The sequence below is a fragment of the Leptopilina boulardi genome, unplaced genomic scaffold (assembly GCF_019393585.1).
Source record: "Leptopilina boulardi isolate dan_hultmark-lab unplaced genomic scaffold, ZJU_Lbou_2.1 LbouV2_310, whole genome shotgun sequence".
Classification (NCBI taxonomy): domain Eukaryota; kingdom Metazoa; phylum Arthropoda; class Insecta; order Hymenoptera; family Figitidae; genus Leptopilina; species Leptopilina boulardi.
Window position 1 is genome coordinate 6194478 of NW_026137875.1, and position 21599 is coordinate 6216076.

Sequence of the window (21599 nt, forward strand, 5' to 3'; positions counted from 1 at the left end):
GACTAAATAAATGCATTTTTATTCGAATTTATATTTATTGGAATTTTTTTTTTTTTTGTTCAAAATAATATCTTTTGACTGAAATTTAATTTGTCCGAATTCATATTTATCTGAAATTCAATTTGAATAGAAATTTATAACGAATTATAAATAATTCAAATTTTTATTAATTCAAAATACCAAATTTTATTTAATGTATACGAATTTTCATTTTTTCAAAATCTCATTTGCCGAAAAATTTCAATCATTGAATAATAATTTTTCAATAAATAATTGTAAAATATTTAAATTCCATTCTCAGAATTTTTATTCAAAAGGAAAATCTCATTTACCCAAATTTTCAATTTATTCGAATTTACATTTTTTGGGATTTCCATTTTGTGGAAAATTTCTTTATCGCGATATTTAATATTATCGAGTTTTTATTTTACCGAAATTCTATTTGTATGAAAAAATTAAATTATCTTTTCAATATCATTTTGAATTGACAAAAAAAAAAATTTTTTATTTGAATTTTCATTTATGCAACATTTATCCAAAACTCTATTCCAAACTCTAGTCCAAATTTTCAATTTATTCGAATTCACATTTTTCAAGATTTCCATTTTGTGGAAAATTTTTTTATGCTGAAATTTAATTTTATCGAGTTTTTATTTTTCTAAAATTCTTTTTGCCCAAAATTTCACTTTTCCGAAATTCAATTAAGAGAAATTTTCATTTTTTTCAAAATTCTGTTTGTCCGAATTTTTTTTTTATTATTAAAATTTAGAATATTTATCTAAAATTATTTTTTTTTGCAAAATTTTCATTATTAAAATTTATATTTATCCAAAATTTCATTTGACCAAATTTTAATTTATTCTACTTTATCATTATTCCCAATTTTAATTATTCAAAATTTTATTGCATCGAATTTTTATTTATCGAAAATTCTATTTGTCCGAAAAAATTAAGTTATCTTTTCAATATCATTTCTAATTGACCAAGAAATCTTTTTAAAGATATGAAATATTCTTTTAAAATATTAAATTATATTTTAAATAGAAAATATAAAAAATAATTCGGAAGCGGAAAAAAAAATCTCTCAAAAGAAGATTTTTTAAAGTAAATTTTAATATACAAAAAGGGGAATTTTTTATTTTCTATAAATATTGTACTTGTAATACTTTATTTTTAAATTTGTTTTCAAATAAAATAATTTTAATTATACCATCAAAATAAAAAGGGGAATAAAAGTTTTTTTTTGTACTAAAAAAATCTAATCAAAAGTTTGAAAATGAACTAAGGGATTTGAGGGCAATGAAATTATTTTCCCAAAGGAGTTATGAAATCGAAATGTCATAAGGCTCACTTTTTTATTTATTTTTTTTTTTATACACACTAAGAAAGAACTTTTTTCTGTTTTTTTTCTCTTTATCTGTTCATTCGATGCAAAGAATATTATACATTAACATTTGAAAATATTCGTGACAAAAAAAAAAGAATGTCGTGTTTACTTAGAACATACAAAAACGTGTACTATAGATGCAGTACAAGCATGACAATTATACATTATTATAATATTTCTTAAAAAAAAAAAAAAAAAAAAGAAAATCATTCTAAATTGGAAGACGATGAACTGACCAGTGTGAAAATACGACTTTCTCCAAATACATTTATATAAACTGTGAAAAATTTTTTTTTTCGATTTGCACTAAATTGAAAATTGTTTTCTTTATAATCGTAAATTATATTTTGCATTGTAATTTGAAATAAAATAGTAAATAATTTATTTGAAATATCACGTTGGTTAAATTCCCAACGTTTATGATCAACGATTTAGAAGAAACAAATATTTTTCTATGCAAATTTATTATTAAAAAATTTTTTGTAACATTTCTTGATCAACAATTTTTTTGAAGAAAAATTTGTAGGCAAAAATTTGGTTTTTATTAACTAATTTAATTATTAAATAATTTAATTTAAAAAATTTTTGAATTCAATTTATTTATACAAATTTTATTTTCGAATTTTTTAATTTTACCAAAAAATTGAATTTGTAAACTTTTTGTTTTAATTGTAAATCTTCGAAAGGGTAATTTTTACTATTTATTACAATTTTCTGTCCTTTTTTCTTTTTTTTTCTTTCATCTTATTTTAATGTTTTTCAATAAAGTGCAGATCAGAGAAAAAGAATATTTGGAGATTAATTTGACACTCTAGGTAAACTGTTCAATTGATACTGTTATTCTGTAATAATTTTTATAGGTCGTTACTTGTGTACCTCGACCATTTCAGGTACAGTAGGTATCGAGTCAAATCACCTGAAATCACATTAGGTACAATTTTTAATTTTTTTTATTATAAATTTTGTGAAAGCATAATTTTTACTATTATTTTACTACAATTTTCCATTCTAAATAACAAAAAGAATTTCAATTGTATATTGAGAGAATAATAATTTAATTAACGTAGACTTTGTATAATTAAAAAAAAAAATTAGAATTTCAAAAAAAAGGTAAAATGTGACCTCAAGTTTATGACACGTTCACTAAACCATTTTTGGTGGACTGTAGTACAAAATAAACACTTAATGCGATTTTTTTTAGTGTTTTACATTTCGTAATATATGACACTCATTTTTAAAACAGTCACTAAAGAAAATATGATGCAAACTTAGAAAATTACGAAAAAATTTTCAGGGATAATTTTGAAAATCGTCCTAATAGTATGACAATCGAATTTTGTATGATAAAAATGAAAAGAAAATTAATTCAAAAAAGAAATTTTAAATGAAAAAAATATACATTCATTTGGAAAATAATTTTTAAATGTTTTAAATAAAAAATTGAAAATTTTAATTTTAAATTAAGGAGTTTCAACCCATTAATATAACCTTAAACTAATAAATATAGTTTTTAATAGGACTAAAAATATATTTGAAATTGATTTCATCTAAATTCGAAAGTACAATTTAAAAAAAAATATATTTTCATTTAAAATTTATTGTTAAATAATATAATTTAATAAACATTTTGTGTTTTTTCTTAAAATTTAATGAACAATTAAAATTTTTATCCAATTTTTATATTCATTTTAATTTCTGAAAGATTATCTACAATTCTGTTCATTTAATTTGGTTAATAAATTATTAAATAATTAAATTTTATTTATTCAATAAACTTTTGAAGAAAAATTTTTTTAAATAAAATTCAAAACAAATTGTAGAAAATTTTTCTGTGAATAGAAAATGAATAAAAATTAGAATTGTTCACCTAACTTTAAGGTAAAAACACAAAATGTTTATTACTTATTATTTAACGATAAATTTTAACTGAAAATAATTTTTTTTTTGAAAATTTTACAACTGGATCTTTTGAATTTGAGTAAAATCAATTTTAAATACATTTTTCTGTTAAAAATTACATTTTAGTTTGAAGTTATGTTAATGGGTCGAACCTTCTTAAATGTTAAAAAAAATTCATTGAATTAAATTGGAAAAAAAATTATTTGACTATCTAGACGAGGTTTTTTTTTTCCTTTATGCAAAAGTCTAGCAAACCTTATAATTGGCTTTGACAATTTTGTGCATTTTTCATAATCTAGAACAACAATTGAAACTCCATAACGGATAGGTTTTTTGCACGTACATCTATACGTTACCGATATGTTAGTCTAGAAAAGCTACGTTTTCGTATAAACACAGCAACATCGAAATTAATATATAATATATATATATATATGTATATATACTATATATATATTTAATATAAAAACATTTGAAAAAATCACAGTTACTTAAAACATTTCATCGACGAGGTACAATCGCGTAGCAAACGTAGTTTTAGAAAAATGCTTCGCGACTGCAGTTTTTTTTTTTTTTTTTTTGTCATCATTAACTGATATTCACCTTGCATCGAGATTTACTTGTCGCTTTTTTAATTGATTCTAATTTTATAACTTGTCCAAATGTATTGTGAACCTTTTTTTTTTTAATTTATTGTTATACACTTTGAAATCTTTTTTTTCGATACCTAAAAAAAAGACATTACAAGATACTTTCGCATTGTAGAGCAATTGATAAAAAAAAAAAAAAAAGATGAATTGTGCTTCAGCACAATTATTTATTCTTCTCAATGGCAGTGTAAGTTCAAAATAATGTTTATCATCGATTCTAATTGTAAGAACAATAATGATAATGGAAAATTCGTCATTAGGAAAATACAATTATAAGTTGGAAAATAATTATATATTTTAAAAATGACAATGTAATGAGATGAAATAAGCTTGAAAAAAAAAATTATTACGAAAATAAATAAAAAATAAGAGCAATTTTAATTTTTAAATATTAAATTGAAATTATTATCATGATAGTTACATTAATATTGTTGTGTAACAAGAAAACATTTTCTCTTGTGTTTCAACGCAGCTCAATGAAATTTGTATTAATTTGAATTTTTAACACTTTTTTTTTTATATATACAGTGAAAAGTTGTAACACTCTATAGTGAACTCGCAACTGTACTGATTATTGGTTTTTTTTACTGATAAACACGAGATTGCGCGTTTAATAATCAATACGATTGTTTGATAAGTATCTCAAGTCTGATTCATGTTTATTGCAATATACAAACGTTTTAAGTAACACCACAAAACATGACTAAATTCAAAAACTCGTCTTCTTTCTTCCAATTTTAACAAATTGGTAACATCGATAATATTAAACATTCTTAAAAAGAATTAAAAAAAAGAAGAAAAAAACAAATTTTATTTACTTATGACATAAATTTTTGAATAATTTGAAAAAGAATATCTTTTATAAAACATTATGTTTTACTTGGTATTCTATTATTCTTCGTCTCTTTAATATTCTTTTGAAAGCGTTCTAATAGCGTAAAAATTTAATTTCTACCCTTTCCTTTCTTTTTTTCCTTTTCTTTAAACAAAAAAAAGTTCGATTTTTCTTTTTTATTCTAGATGCATCTCTAGAATTTATATAATATGCATAAATTAAAATTTATATGTATAAAAATAGGTGAATCTTTAAGATGATAAAAAACGGAAATCAGCTTCTAAATATGATTCAGTATAATAATCTTCGAATTATTATTACGGCGATTTATATATTGAGAGAGAAAAAAAAATGCTTTGAAGTATCACGCTTTAAAGAGAAATATTATGTGTATGTGTGTCTTTGCGCGAACTTCTTTCGTTTATCACAGTAATTGTTTTTACGAAGATTTTTTTTTCCATTGTAAACAGTAAAAGTGAAAAATGGCCATGATTGAATCTCGTTGCTTTTCAATCTTTATAAAGATATTTCTATTATTATCATTCGCAAGGCAAATTCAACATGATTTGCGCAAAAAAAATGATTTATTTGGCCCAAAAATAAAACAAAAACAAAAAAAAAAAATTACAAAACAAAAAAAGAAAAGAAACGTCACGACTACGATTTCGTGACAATTTTTTTTTGTTTTTTGTTTTCATAAACTACTTTTTTTTATGTACAAAAGTTATTTTACATTACAATTCCGTTTTGTCAGTTAAAACTCGTATTCTCGTTCACAGACACGCGGCAGTAAGATAATGAGAAAATTCTCATTTATGACAAAACATTCACCTCGCGAGGTGATCCACATATTACACTACTCGCAGGATTCACAGGATTGGGTGTCACTTGGCTACGGGCTTCAGTTTGTGCTTGTCGAATTGCCTCTTTATAAGGGCCTCTCTTCTTTTTGTTGTACCGTGTCTGAAATTTAAATATTTTGTTTTTTTTAAATAGTTTATTTTCATCAGTTTAAAATATACTAATAAAACGAATTTTACAAAGTCAAATTTTTATTTAGACAAATTTTATATTATAGAATTTTCATTTAATCACATTTTTAAGGGGAGGGACCGGTGAAATTTCAACTCATCGAAATTAATGTTGTTAAGGAGTGTCAATTTTTTTTTCTGACATTATTTGGTATCTAAAATTATTGTGAATTATTATAAAAAAAAAAAATTTTTTTTTGAGCATTTTAGAAATTTTACTTTTGAAAATATTAAAATTTTTAAAAATCCATTGATTGTTCAAAATCATAAAAAAGCCTACAAAAAAAATTACCGATAAAAAATAATAAAAATTGTAGAAGTTGAATTTTTATGGAATAATTGATCAAATTTAAACCAAACATAAATGATTTGGTTTAGAGGTAACAATTTTAAAAAAAAATTTTTTTAGAACCTAAAATCGTATTTCATTTTAAAAAATGAAAAAAAGGAATTTTTAACAATTTTTTTTTATTTTTCAGAAATTTTTTTTTCTTGAAAAAATTGAATTTTTTTAAAATTGACAACCTTAAATAGTCTTAACTTCGAAATGTTGAAATTTCAGCGGTCCCTCCCCTTAATTATGTAGAAACACAATTTTCATGTAAGAACATTTTTAATTGATCCAATTTTCATTTGACAGATTTTCTACATCATTGAAATTTTATTATTTGATTTTTAAATAAATAATCGATAAAAAAATAAATATGAAATGACAATTTGACTAAATGAAAAATCAATTAAAAGCAAATTCTCTTAAATTTGATCAAATGCAAACTTGATTAAATAAATAATTCGAAAAAAAAAATTTCCGAATAATAAAATTTTAATAATTTTTACTAATTATATCAATTGACAAATATTATTTATATTAATAAATAACAATAATTAACAAAAAATAATTAAAATTCATTCAAAAAAAAGCAAAATTCATTGAAATGAAAATTTGATTAAATAAAAATTACTTCATAAGAAAATTTCATTAAACAACAATGCGATTAAATTACATGAAAATTGTGTCAGAGGAAAATTCGTTTAACATATAAAATTTGGTTAAATAAAATTTTGATAAAATGTAAATTTTATTAAAAAACAAATTAATTGAATATAAAAATGAAAGTTTATTTAAAACAAATTTCGAAATTTAATCAACTAGAGAATTTTCATTATAATTACTATGATGTACACAAAGTTTATAATCAACGATTAGAAAACAAATTTTAAAAAAGTGAGAAAAAAAAATTAGAAAACAACAAAAAATCATTTATATCAGAATTCTTTTAAATAGAACTAATGATAAATAAAAATTCTTTTAAATAGAAATTTGATAAAATGTAAATTGTAATGAATAAAAGTTAAACATTTTATTTAACTTTGACCGACAGAGAAAGTTTTATAAAAACTTTCATTCGGAAATTTTGAAATGAAGCCAAGAATAATAATTTCTATAAACAAAAAACAACACATTTGAAATTTAAATATCTTGAAAAAATATAATATTCAGTCTACGTGTGTACAAAAAAAAAAAATTCTATTGCTAAATAAAGATAAAATTTTACTGATAAAGATTATAATAATAATCAATCTGTCAATTGCGGTAATTACATTTTCTTGTCAAAATGATTGTGTATTTTTTTTCTTTAATATTTAACATGTGATTTAAGACATTAATATAAATGATGGTCTTTCAAATTGTGTTGTGATTTTTCAAACGGGATTTAAATTTTCTTGATAAGAATAAATTGAAGAATAGTGTAATAGGGTGAATGCAAAATGGACGGTGCGTGGGCGGATCAGAGCCTAATGATGATTCATCGTTATCTAGATTAAATCGATTCGTTTCTTAATTTTCCAAAGTTTCTAAATTATTCTAAAAACATTTCCGCCCTTATTTTTCTATTTTCAAAATAAATCACATTTTCCCAATAAACAAGTTAGAAAAAATAAGTATATTGATTAATACTTTTTTTCACCTGATTCCTAATTTATAGTATACGTTTTAAAATTCAAACCTAATCTTTGGGATATTTTTCAAAATCTAGTCAAATTTTAATTTTGAATTTTAATTTACAACCAAAAAAATCTTTATTATTTTTTAAGAAAAGAATAATATGATTATTTTTTTTCTAATAATTAGAAAAATTAATTTTTTATAAATTTAAAAATAAAAATTTTTGATCAAAAAACGAAACTCACTTTGAATGTTTCTAAAAATGGACTAAGCTGGTCACACGACATGAGAGAACTTGTCGACGAACCATACCAGGCAACATGAGCCTGTGGACCCGAAGATGTACCATCTTCTTTACAGGATACTGTGATGCTGAGAACCTAAAATTAAATATTATTCATTAAAATAACAAATTTATCAGATAATTAATTAAGAGAATTAAAATCAGGGATCGTCACAAATGAATTTTTTTCCTTTCTTCCAGTACGAAATAAAAATAACTAAATTTCAGATTCCAAACTCTTTTTTTTTGGTCAAATAATATTTATTAGTTTTCGAAAAAAATGTAATAAAACTAAATTTTTTTGGAATTATTAGAAATGATAATTTATCTTAAAAGAGATAAATTTATCTTTTGGAACTATGATACTTTTGATATTTTTGAAATTCATATTTCTTGTAATATTGCAAAATTTATGTAATTATTATGTCTACTTATTTTTGAAAATAAAAATTCATAAGATTTCCGTTTATGAATAAATAAATACATTATTTAAAATTTCTACTTAAAACCAAATAATTGTTCTGAGCTTTTTAATTTTTTTTTTTTTTTACAAAAAACGGGGCACATGATTATTTTATATAAATTATTATAAAGAATTTAAATTTTCAATAATTTTATTAGATATAAGTATTTATTTTTTAGACGAATATTCATTTTTTGAATTGGCATTTGAGAGAATTTCTTTTTAAACAAATTTATACTTTACAGAATTTATCTTTATAAAAATTTTTATTTAAAATAATTCTAATTTAACGGAATTAAAATTTAGCAAAAATTCTACTTCAACAAAATTTAAAGTGATTCGAATTTTTAAAAGTCAGAATTTTCAATTTATCGAATCTTCATTTGTTCGAATTTTTGTTTACGTATGAATTTTTATTTGATAGATTTCTTAAAGCGACAAATTTTTATTTGTCCAAAAATTCAAATTGCCGAAAAAAGAATTGACAGTAAAATTTCAGCGCGATTTTTAAAATTTACCAATCACAATTTTCTTGATAATTTTCTAATTGGTAAATTTTAAAAATCGTACCGAAATCTTTATGTCGATTTTTGATTTATTTGCAATTTGTATTTTGCATTTTGAAAATCAAAAAAATAAAAAATGTTGTTCTCTTGAATTTCTCTCTTCTTGAACAGAAGACAAAAAAAAAAAAAAAACAAAAACTAAAATGAGAAAATAATTCTTCTTGTGACGTTCCCTGATGAAAATTTTGACAATATTCGTAAATTTCACTTACTTTTCCTGGCCACCAGGGAAATCCATGAATTTTCCCCCAAACAACATCGCCAACATCCATTCTTCGGCCATTGGCAGTTAAACAATGTGGCACGGGCGTAGCGGCGAGTCGCATCACAAGTGGATGAGACGGAGGTGGAAAATCTGGAGCTGTTTCTCCAGCGTCAACTTCCGGCTCTTGTTCACTGAGCTCGTCGCTACTTGCACCAGGACTCTTACAACCTGAGGATGCATTACTTACTGGATAGTCACATCTTGCGTAAGCATTTGTATTCAGTCTCTTGAGGGAGATCGAGAGCTTTTGCTTGAGGCACTGCTCTTTGATCGCAGTATAAGTATCACCACCACCGCCGCTTACTCCTCCAGGCAAAACATTCCAATTTTGCTGATTCTCTTCACTGTCGTCGAGGCATGACGATTGCTGTGATTGATTCTTGTGCTTTCTTTCTTCCTTGTGCTTCTTCTTGTGTTTCACTTTGTGCTTTCGACGATGATACGATAAGGGATCGTAATTTGGATTATACCTATATATTGAAGAAAATTGTATTTTTTATTACAAAAAATATAAATGAAAAACAGGGAAGCTATGAAAAAATTTATAACGTTTATGATCAACGATTTAGAAGAACAAATATTTTTCTATGCAAATTATTATAATTTTTTTTTTTTTTGTACAAAAATTTTTATATTTCTCAATCAACAATTTTCAAAAGAAAATTAGTTTTAGGCAAATAATTTTATTATTTTCCGAATGAAAAATACATATTATAATTTTTCTTCAATCGTTAATTATAAACGTTGTGTATGTACGAGCAAAAAATTAGCAAGGTGCCATTTTTATTTTTCAAAAAAATAATTTTTGTTCTCATTTATAATGCAAAAAATTTTTTTTTAATAATAATGATTAGGACTTGAATTTTTTTAAAAAAAGAGTATTAAGCTCAAAAAAGCTACTTATGTGTAATTAAAAATAAACAATTGTTCAAGACTAGATCAAAATTGAAATAAAGTCAAATTTAAATTCAAAAAACGATTTTTTAGCCGAGAAATATTCAAAATTTGTGCTAATTTGAACTAGTTCAACTGTCTAAATTTTTGAACGCTCAAATGAACATAAAAATTTGTTAACTACTTTTTTAATTTCAAATTTTATTATAAAATATTGCTTTCTGTATCAAAAAATAAATAAATTTATTAAATATTAATTTAATGTATACTTTTTTATTTTACATTGCTGTAGTAAGTTTTTAAAAGATTTATAGACCAAACAAATTATTCCATTCATTTGAACGTTCACAACTTCAGGATGAGTAATTTATGTGTCTGAAGTTCTGAACGTTCAAATGGACGAAATAATTTTTTTGCCCATAAATTTTTAAAAAATTACTACAACAATGAATAATACTAAAAAAGTATGTTTAAACATTTAATAAAATATAAATTTATTTTTGTACATATTTTTTAAAAAAAATTTGAAATTAAAAAAGGTAATACGAAGCTGAAGTACGCAACGTTTATATAAACGATTTTTAAAGAAATAATTTTTTAAAATAAAAAATTCTATAATTTTTTGCCTAAAAATTATTTTTTTATAATTTGTTGATTAATAAAAACTACAAGAAATATTTTTTAGACAAAAAATTATAGAATTTTTCATTTTAAAAAATTATTTCTTTAAAAATCGTTTATCATAAACGTTGCGTACTTCAGCTTCGTAAGGTAATCAAATTTTTTGTTCATTTGAACGTTCAGAACTTCAGACACATTTTAATTTTAAGCCAAAGTACAAAAAGCAAAAAATCATAATATTTTTTTAAAGATAATTTAATTTTTAAATTCAAATGCCCCAATTATCGACACCTTTGCTTCAATAATCGTCACATAAATAATTTAAGAATTTAAAGCAATGTATTGAAATAATTATTATTAGATATAATTTATTTTTGTTCTCGATCAGCATAATTCAGCACAAAAATTATTTTTGTAAAACAATATTTTTTAAATATTTCTGGATAGAAAAATGTACACTTGAATTTTAAAATTGAATTCTAAAACTTGGTTCTGATAGTGTATTTTCAATGAAAGATTACAAAAAAAATTTTAGCGAATTCGATTGAAATTGATTTAAATATTTTTTTTTCGATAAATTGAAATTTTCGAAAATAAGCGATCCCCTCTATTAATTTTACAATTTTTAACCAAAAGTGCTACAATTTGGTATTCTGGTGTATTTTTACGAATTATTTCTGATAAAATTATAGGTATAACTCGCACTTGTTCGATTTTTTGAGATTAAAATTGTTTTTTTTTGTTTTGAAATTCGAGTCCTAATTATTTTTATTACGAAAAACTTTTTACAGCACTAATTAGCACAAAAATTATTTTTTCGAAAAAACAAAATGGAGTTACTAATTTCTAGCACGATATTAATGTTTAAAAATTTCAATGAACTGAAAAATTTATTCTTACGGCAACTTTGAATTTAAATTTATCACAAAATAACGAAATTGAAGTACGCAACGTTTATGATAAACGATTTTAAAAGAAATAATTTTTTAAATTAAAATATTCTATAATTTTTTGCCTAAAATATATATGTCTTGTAATTTTCATTAATCAATAAATTATAAAAAAAAATATTTTTTAGTCAAAAAAATTATAGAATTTTTCATTTTAAAAAATTATTTCTTTAAAAATCATTTATCATAAACGTTGCGTACTTTAGCTTCGTCACAAAATAGTCACATCGAAAATTGTTCAATTGAACAAAAAAAAAATTCTTACCTAGGAGAACCATTACATGGTGATCTCGCTGGTGAAACACCGCCAAGCATTTTTCTTCTCGCTTCTTTTTTTGCCTTTTTCAAAGCTCTCTTAGCGGCTTTTGCACTTGCATCTTTGACACCTTGCTTCTGTGGATCGACTTGTTCCTGACCATCTTCCTCCACATCGGCTGAATATAAATCAGTTCCTTCAAATGTTTTTGGTAACTCAAGTGGATCCCTGTCGGATTCGAGTTGAAGGTCATCCTGATCGGTATCACCTTCATGTTGATAAGGCTCTTGTAATTTTGAGGGTATTTTCAATACTGTACCCTCTCCCTGAGCTCCGTAAGAGATTTTTATCACCGGAGTTGTCTTGGCTATCCTCGTGAGATCTTCAAAGACTGATTCATCCCAAAGGTCCTCCATTGAACCCACAGAACGTTTCTTCCTTGGTATTCTACCCGTTTTAAGCCTCATTGTTGAATCGGCCGCCGCTAGAGTTTTCTTTTCTTCTTCGTCCGGTACCTTGGCACTTTCAACTGATGAACTACTCAGTCTTCGTGGTGTGGCGCAATACGCTGCTGTTGGATTACTTTCCATCTCCATGGGAACACCTTCAGTTTCCACTGGTTCTTCGTCGCCATTTATTTTTGAAGTCTCTTCACTCTCACTCCAACATGCTTTGGATGCAACTTTCATTGGACCTGTAAAAAAAATTATCATCAGATTAGAAAAATAAAATAAAAATTAGGAAATTTAAAAATTTTTTTGAGAAAACACTCAACCGGCATTCATCTCGCTGGGTTGCAACCTTGACAATTTTGGAATGAGAGAAGCTCTCATTTTTGTTGAATCAGACAAGAGTCGTTGTTGACTTTTCTGTGGCGTTGATTGCGTTGGTTGTTGAACACATCGACGATCACTTTTTCGCGTTGGCATTGCTGTTGGCTCCGATGATTGTGTCTCGAGCTTTCGCTTTTTGCTGACATCGACATTCTCGCTATTTTCGTTGCAAATCGATCTACATTTGCTGCAAAGCACCTGCCTTGGTCTAAGACGAACGGTTGGTCTGGCATTTTTGTATCTCGCTGGAGGATTTATATTTCGACGAAGATCGGCCTTCGCCGCTAGTGCTTGCCTTTTTTCTTGGAAATAACTGAAGCGAGCGGCAATCGAAGCAAGTTTATCGCCGTCAGGACCACTTACTGGTTCTGGTGGTTGCACCCCGCAAGGAAGTCCTCTGTAACATTAAAAATAATTTACACATGAGTATAAATTATATTTGTTTGCAATTTTTTTTTTTTTTTTTTTCAAATTATTTATTTTTTATTTTCTTTCAGTAAAATTTAGTTAAAATAAGATTTTTTTAAAATAAAATATACGGGTAATTTAGCTATGAGATTCTTCAAAAAAAAGGGAATTTTCATTTGATTATTTCTGACGAAAGATTCAGGTCTCGGATCGACTTTAAGGCACAAAAAAAGTCGTTTTAGTTGATTTTTTTTATTTTAACAAAATTGAATTGGTTAATGAATATTTTACTTTAAATAACTAATGTTAATTAAATTCATTTTATTAATTTTGTAATGAGAATAATTCTATAAAAATATTATCAAGAAAATTTATTTGTCATAGTTTTTTAGTTTTGATGATCAAAATAATTTCAGGCAAAAACTTAATCAAGTTTTACAGATTTTTTATTAAAATTTTTTTTTTTTAAATCATAATAATTTTGGAAGATTTAAAGTTGAAATTTTTAGAAATGATTTTGAATTTCAAAAGATTTGGTTAATTTTCAGACAATAATTAAATTTTACAGAACTAAAAATAATTTATCAAATACTTTTAGATAACATTTTTTAAAAGTAATTGAATTTTCAAAGATTTACAATTTAGATTTTTGAAATTAATTGAATTTCAAGTGATTTTTAATTTAACATTTTTCATGATTTCTGTTACTAAAAAATTTATTAGAAATTGCAGACAAAAATACAATAATTTGAAAACTTTTTAAGTGGAAAATGGTTTCAGATAGTTGAATTTTTGAAGAATATTATAAAAATCATTAAAAATAATTTGTTTTCACGAGAGTTATAATTGAAATTATTAAATTTCAAAAAAATTTTCGATGGAAATTTTTAGAAATAATTAAATTTTAGAAGCTTTTAAATTGAAATTTTTGAAAATAATTAAATTTTAATTGATTTTGAATTGAAATTTTGGAAAATAATTGAATTTTAGTTGATTTTGAATTGAAATTTTTGAAAGTAAATGAATTTTAGTTGATTTTAATTAAAAATTTTAAAAGTAATGTAATTTCAATCGAAATAATTGAAAATAATTGAATTTTAATTGATTTTGAATTGAAACGTTGGAAAATAATTGAATTTTAGTTGATTTTGAATTGAAATTTTTGAAAGTAAATGAATTTTAGTTGATTTTAATTGAAAATTTTGAAAATAATGTAATTTCAATCGAAATAATGGAAAATAATTGAATTTTAATTGATTTTGAATTGAAACGTTGGAAAATAATTGAATTTTAGTTGATTTTGAATTTAAAATTTTGAAAATAATTGAATTTCTATATTGAAATTTTTGAAAATAACTGAAGAATTTATTAGAAATTACACACAAAAATTGAACTTTTAAATTTTTTTCATTGCAAAATGCTTTCAGATAATTAAATTTTCGAAGAATATTATAAAAAATTATTAAAAATAATTAAAATTTTTGCAAATAATTTAATTTCAAGTGATTTTGAATTAAACAGTTTTTATTATTTTATTTGCTAATTTTTAAAAATTTATAAACAATTATTAAATTTCATAAAAATTTTAATTCAAAAATACTTAAAGTTTATTGAATTTGTGAAGAATTTCATTAAAATTATTAAAAATAATTAATTTAGTGAAGAATTTTAGTTAAAAATTTGTTAAATAATTGAAATAAAGAAGATTTAAAGAAGATTTGAATTGTATCCTAAAAAAAACGTATTTTGTTTTAAAATTTTGTAAAAAAGTCGAAAAAGTCGCATTTTATTAAAATAAGTCGAAAAAAGTCGGTAAAAGTCAAAAAGTAATGTGTAATCCGAGGCCTGAAGATTTTGACTTAATATCATTTTTTTTTCTTAAGTTTGTACCTATAACTGGATCTTTCAAAATTTATTGAAATTAATTTTTCTAATATTTTTGTTTGCGCTAAAAACAATTAAGGCCAGGTCCAAGTCGAGTCAGCTGTTCCTTTGAAGTTTCAATGGAACAGCTGACACGACTTGGACCTGGCCTTAAGGGTGCTTAGCCGATTAACATAACCTCAAACTAAAAAGTTATTTTTACCTACAAATAAAATTAAAAATAAAATTAATTTCATTAAATTTTGTAATTATGATTTTCAAAATAAATTATTTTTGCGCAAAAATTTGTTGATAAATAATAATTATTTTTATATTTTTTGTTTAAAGTTGATAAACAATTGTTATTGTTATCCAATTTTTAAAAAACAATAGCTCATTTTGCTCTTTGAAAGAATTTTTTTACAATTCTGTTCGATGAAATTTGCAAATATTTTGTTTAAAAGTTAATAAACAAATAAAATTTTTATTTTTTATTTTTCTTTTAACAAACAATTATTTAACAAATAAACAGAAAAACAAAATTGTAGAAAATCTTTCAAAGAGAAAAATGAGCTATTGTTTATAAAAATTGGATAAAAATTAGAATTGTTGACTAACTTTTAACAAAAAATACGCAAAATGTTAATTAATTATTATTTAACAACAAATTTTAAATCAAAACAATTTTTTTTGAAAATTATACAACTGGATCCATTTTTTGACACTTTGAACCCGTTTTTCTCAAAATTGAGACCAACGTTTGCTCTTGTGGCAAAATTTTGTCTTATGAAGGAAGGAAAGTTTTGTTAAAAATTACTTTTTAGTTTGAGGTTATGTTCATGGGTTGAATCTCCTTAATAAAGATTAACTATTATTTTTTTGCATTTTAAAATTTTTGAAAAATCGTTTTTTGCCCATAACTTTAAAAAAAAATGTTAGGACACCAACAGATATTTATGTCTAGTTTTGTAGAGTTTTTCAAGACGCATCTTTTGACCTATTATAGCGAATATTCTATTGTTATTTTATTCAGAGTTATTAACATTTTGAAAAACCTGCCTTTTTTGCATTATTTATTAAAAAATCTTAAAAAAAAAACTTTAAAATTATTATGAACAATTTGGAGAATATTTAAAAACGAATCAATTCACCTATATTATTGAACCTTTTATTATAAAATATTACCAAGTTATTGATGTTAAAAATCTAAATAATACCTTGAGAAATACTTTTCAAGGATATTAATGTGGACCCGAAATCTTGTTAAAAATAATTTGGTATTCTTGGTCCCGTCAAAAATAATTTTCGACGCTGAGCGTCGACGTCGACTTTACGAAGGTTATTATTATTATTATTATTATTATTATTATTGACAGTTTATTATTTTATGTTAATTCTTGTCCAGTGGCGGATCCACTATATGACAGAAGCTAATTTTATTATATTGATTTTTGTTCTTTTTTACGTTTTAAGCAACAAATTTTTATAGGGAATCAGAGAATTGTCACGGTTTGGGATTCATATATTTTGCAACAAAATCAATAATTATTTATACTTTTTTTTTGTTAATTAAACTGTGAATATTCTCCCCGCCAAGAATTAACCACACATATTTTTATAATTTAACTCAGATAAATTGTATATTTGGTTTGAATAAAAAATTTCTCTGGGTTGCAAAAAGAATATCGAGAGGAATTTTTTTTTTAATCCTAGCTGCGAAATATATATCGTGAAATCTAAAATTATACATAGTAAACGTTATAAGAGCCGAAAATTCTTTTGAAATGGCTACAAGTTATATATACATAATGATTAGCAAAAAGTCACGCAATCTCATCTATCATTTAGTTTCGAGATTAACCCATGGGCATTGCTTCATATCTATACACGAATAATGGATTATATGACTTCTTTATATAGTATATATATATGTATATATTGTTGAGTTTAGACATTCAGGTGTATTGTTTCGATTCAGGGCAATCAAGATTCATGGACTGTGGTCAAATTGATTTAAAAGTTTATATATCTGGGATTGACGGCACAGAAAGAAATAATACTTATATATAATTGACCTTTCGATAAAGAAGAGTTATATACATTTTCATCTTTATATTATTGATTTCCCACAGAAAATTTCAATTATTCAGAGAAAATTTGGGGGTTTAATTTGCAAAATTGGATTAAAATAAGCTATAAAATTGCGTTAAAATATTTTGTACCTCAAAATTTTCCATGATTATTGTTTTTGTTGTAAAATAATAACATTTGTAAAAATTAATAAAGAAAGCAAAAAAAATTCAAGATAGATATAATGAAATAAAAATTCTCTGTTAAGAAACATTTAATCAGTTCACCGGCTGAATATAAGAATATAATAAGTGGATTTGATATTCTTTTTAAAAAATCAGAAATTTATCAGAGAAACGAAGGAGAATTTATATATACTTAATCTCGTTAGAAGTGTATTTTCAGGTAGCAAACGAGGACGAACCAATATCTGATTTTGAAGATAAGTTTCCCGTATTTTTTTTTTTTTTTGCCCTCGGAAACTTGATACTGTTGAGAGTGTTCTGTTACAAGTGCACACACATACACAACTGGATCTATATATATGCATCAAAAGTAAATGGTCAGTAGCCAATGATCGAATAGGTATATATATACACATTTATACTTGCAGCTTCAACTTGCACAGACAACACATTCGCAAGGGCAAGGTATTGATTCGAAAGAGGCGGACAATGAGCGACGGGTGGCTGCTGTTTCCATCATATTTCCCACTGTTGAAATAATGGAAGCTGTATATGCAAGCATAAAGCTCGCCCCAAAATTTATGTGGTCTTTGCGAATGCCCATATTCTATAATGTTTCCATATATATCCTTGGGTCACTATTATTGGTCCACGCCTGATCAAAATCTCTTGCGAAACTTTTGGCTCGCACAGCTTTCACGCTTAATCAGAAAAGTTATCCCTAATAATAATCCTTCACAAAAAGGTTTGATATGTGTCGAACACAGGCTTAGAGCGAAAATATTAGTTTTTTAATTATAGATATATAAGAAAATTTTCTCTTATATTCTTCAAGATTAGAAAAAAAAAACCAGAAAAGAAAATAATTGTTGTAAAAGGAAATATTCTGAATATCTGAATATTCCCACATAATTTTCAGTATATGTCTTCATTTCTCACAATTTTAATTCTGTGAAATTTCGTTGGAATTCGGTCAACATAGGTGTTGTAAATCAGAGTCGAATTTATCATCTGATTTTCTAAATTCAAATTGGTAATTTTATGGATTTTTTTCTAATTTATTAAATTCGTTTAAAACTTAAAACTTTTACTCCCTATGAATTTGACAAAAATGTTGCAACTTATAAATTCTCTTAAAACAAGATTTTATTTAGTGTTCGTATAATAAACAAAATTTAATTCTTTTCTTCAAGAAACAAATTTCAACAGTATGTGTGTATTGGAATGCTTTTTTTTGCAATTTAGCAGAAAATTTTCAATATTGAGTTAAAAAAAGAATTTGATTACTTAATATTGGAGCATATAAGAATATTGTGAATGTCGACTTTAAATTTCAATTTCAATTTAAAGAAGCATTCAAAGAAACTGTATAAATTTAAAGCGAAATGGTTATGATGTGTACTTATCGTTTTTACTTTGTTAAACACCTCGTACACTATATATATATTTATGTGTGTATGTACATATATACTTTCAAGTTATATATATATATATATATATATGAAAGAAACTCTCAAAGATCTAAAGATCCGCTTAGTTTCAAAATGAAGACCATCCTTGAAACTCATTAGTAAGTTTACTGAGTGTTTCGCCGAAATATGCAAACTTTTTAGAAAATTAAGCTCGCGCAGCAATTCACCGCAAATATTTAGATCAATCTTAAAAAGTTTTATATACTCGTGCAGAAATTTTGCCACTTTGCCCTATATTTATAAAATGGAGCTTTGGTCAGTGTTTTCCCTGTTTGGAATTAATGTAAATAAACTCAATTTTTAACATTATGAATATTAATTTCTCGGCTTTTGAACGATCATATATTGAAATCGATTTTTATTTTAAATTAATCAACAAAGAACAAATTATGGAGATAAATTTATTTATACTATATATAGACTCTGTACGAATTTATATTGGTAATTCGTTAGATTTCTTTAATTTTTAGTGAATTTACAACACAATTGTTTAATTTACTTTTTGATTTTAATATAATAATAATAATAATGACGTCTAGTTTTTAATTTTTATATTATCAAAAACTGTGTATTTTAAATAGACTTTTATAATTTAGTATCTATATAGTACAAAAGGGCATTTTTTTTTCTTTTTTATCAGGGGACTTGTTTAGATAATACTTTCTGTTCGTTTCAAAATAATATTTATAGACAAAAATTAAATCTCCCTATGGTTAGCCCTATTTCTCGAGTTATTTCTAAAATAGTTATGCAATACTATGAAAAACAAATTTTTAGACGAAGCTGAAGTACGCAACGTTTATGATAAACGATTTTTAAAGAAATAATTTTTTAAAATGGAAAATTATATAAATTTTTGCCTAAAAAATATTTCTTGTAGTTTTCATTAATCAACAAATTATAAAAAAAATATTTTTTAGGCAAAAAATTATAGAATTTTTCATTTTAAAAAATTATTTCTTTAAAAATCGTTTATCATAAACGTTGCGTACTTCAGTTTCGTTATTTTTAGTGATAATTAATTATCATAAATTTTATTATACATATGTAGACGAAACAATTTGTTTACCTATAACTAAATTACAGAACATTCTTAACAAATTAATTTCTAATGGCCAAATTAATTTCAAATCAGGCAGGCTGAAACCTTATTTATCTCAAATTTAAAGAAAAAAAACTTTATAAAATTATATAACTTCTAAGGTAACATAGAAAAAACCGTAAACTGAAATTAAGAATATATTCGTCGCGCATATTTAAGAATATTTTATACTTAAACTTAGTATATATTATTCTTAAAATATAAGAATATATTCTGAATTTAAGTATAAAATATTCTTAAATATGCGCCACGAATATATTCTTAATTTCAGTTTACGGTTTTTTCTGTGAATTTTTTTTTCTTTTTGCATTTGGAAGAGATTTCATTTTTCTTTAAAAATCCGCCATAAAAAAATAAAAAATGTTCAAAAATAAGGAAAATTTAAATTAAAATTACTCAAAAACCCCACTTTCGTTTTTTGCTCAAAATTTTGTTGTGGATTTTCTTCACCGTGAAGAATATTTTTTATAAGAATTTAACTTGTGCCCGATTCTAGTAGAAGAGAAAAAATAATTTTCTTAAAAAAATAACAATAAAAAAAATTTTTTTCTCTTCTATCAGAATCAAGCACAAGTTAAATTATTATAAAAAATATTCTTCACGGTGAAGACAGTCTACAAAAAAATTTTGAGCAACAAAAAAAATGGGGTTTTTGAGTATTTTCAATTAAAATGTTTTTATTAAAATGGCCGCCATTTTGTTATTTTTGAACATTTTTTAATTTTTCCAACGGATTTTAAAAGAAAAATGAAAGCTCTTTCAAATACAAAAAGAAAAAAATGAAATAATTAAATTACTTTAAAAGTTATATAACTTTAAATTTTTTTTCCTAAATTTTAGATAAAATTCAGTGGAATATCTGAATTGACACTTTATTGGGATCGGCTAAACTGCAATACGCCATCTGGTGGGAACCCATTCTCTCCCTCCATTTTCTTTCTTTGTCTCTCTTCAATTAAGGCCAGGTCCAAGTGAGGCAGCGCCATCTACATTGATACTAAAATTTTAGAAAATTTTCAACAGCCTTTTCTTAAAAACAAGAAGGTAAAATGCTTTTTCCTTTATGGATAATTGATTATTGGCAAGATATACACCAGCTAAAACTTTTTTTGAGTTAAAATAATAAAAAACATTTCATGTCAATAAATTAAATATGAGCACTATTTTCACAAAAACTGTAACAGTACTTTCTCAGAAATTACAATCAAAAATGCAATTTCCATTTGGAAAATTAATAAACGCTAAAAAATACACGACCTAAGATTTACCAATCACAAAAATAACAAAAAAAAGTATTTTAACATAACATATTTTACTCATTATGACAGTCGTTTGGCAGGTTATATATGTCACCAGACGTTTCGCAGTTTTGCCGAAAGGAGGAGATTGGCGCTGTTGCTAACCACCTGAAATACATAATCTACCAAAATGTTAAATATTTAATAAAATTTTTTTTGTTATTTTCGTGATTGGTAAATCTTAGGTCGTGTATTTTTTAGCGTTTATTAATTTTCCAAATGGAAATTGCATTTTTGATTGTAATTTCTGAGAAAGTACTGTTACAGTTTTTTGTGAAAAAAGTGCTCATATTTAATTTATTGACATGAAATTTTTTTCA

General features: G+C 24.0%; 1 protein-coding gene across 1 annotated transcript in view; it reads right to left on the bottom strand.

Annotated features, from left to right (window-relative positions):
• Positions 1-1341: 1341 nt before the first annotated feature.
• Positions 1342-21599, bottom strand: part of LOC127283574 (PWWP domain-containing protein 2B-like) — a 67142-nt gene continuing 46884 nt past the window's right edge. The window contains exons 2-7 of the mRNA XM_051308540.1: positions 12824-13278; positions 12058-12742; positions 9275-9797; positions 7996-8130; positions 4358-5734; positions 1342-4013 (exon numbers count right to left, since the gene is read on the bottom strand). Coding sequence (XP_051164497.1) covers positions 5585-5734; positions 7996-8130; positions 9275-9797; positions 12058-12742; positions 12824-13278 — 1948 coding nt within the window. The 3' untranslated portion in view covers positions 1342-4013; positions 4358-5584. The remainder of the gene's footprint in view (positions 4014-4357; positions 5735-7995; positions 8131-9274; positions 9798-12057; positions 12743-12823; positions 13279-21599) is intronic.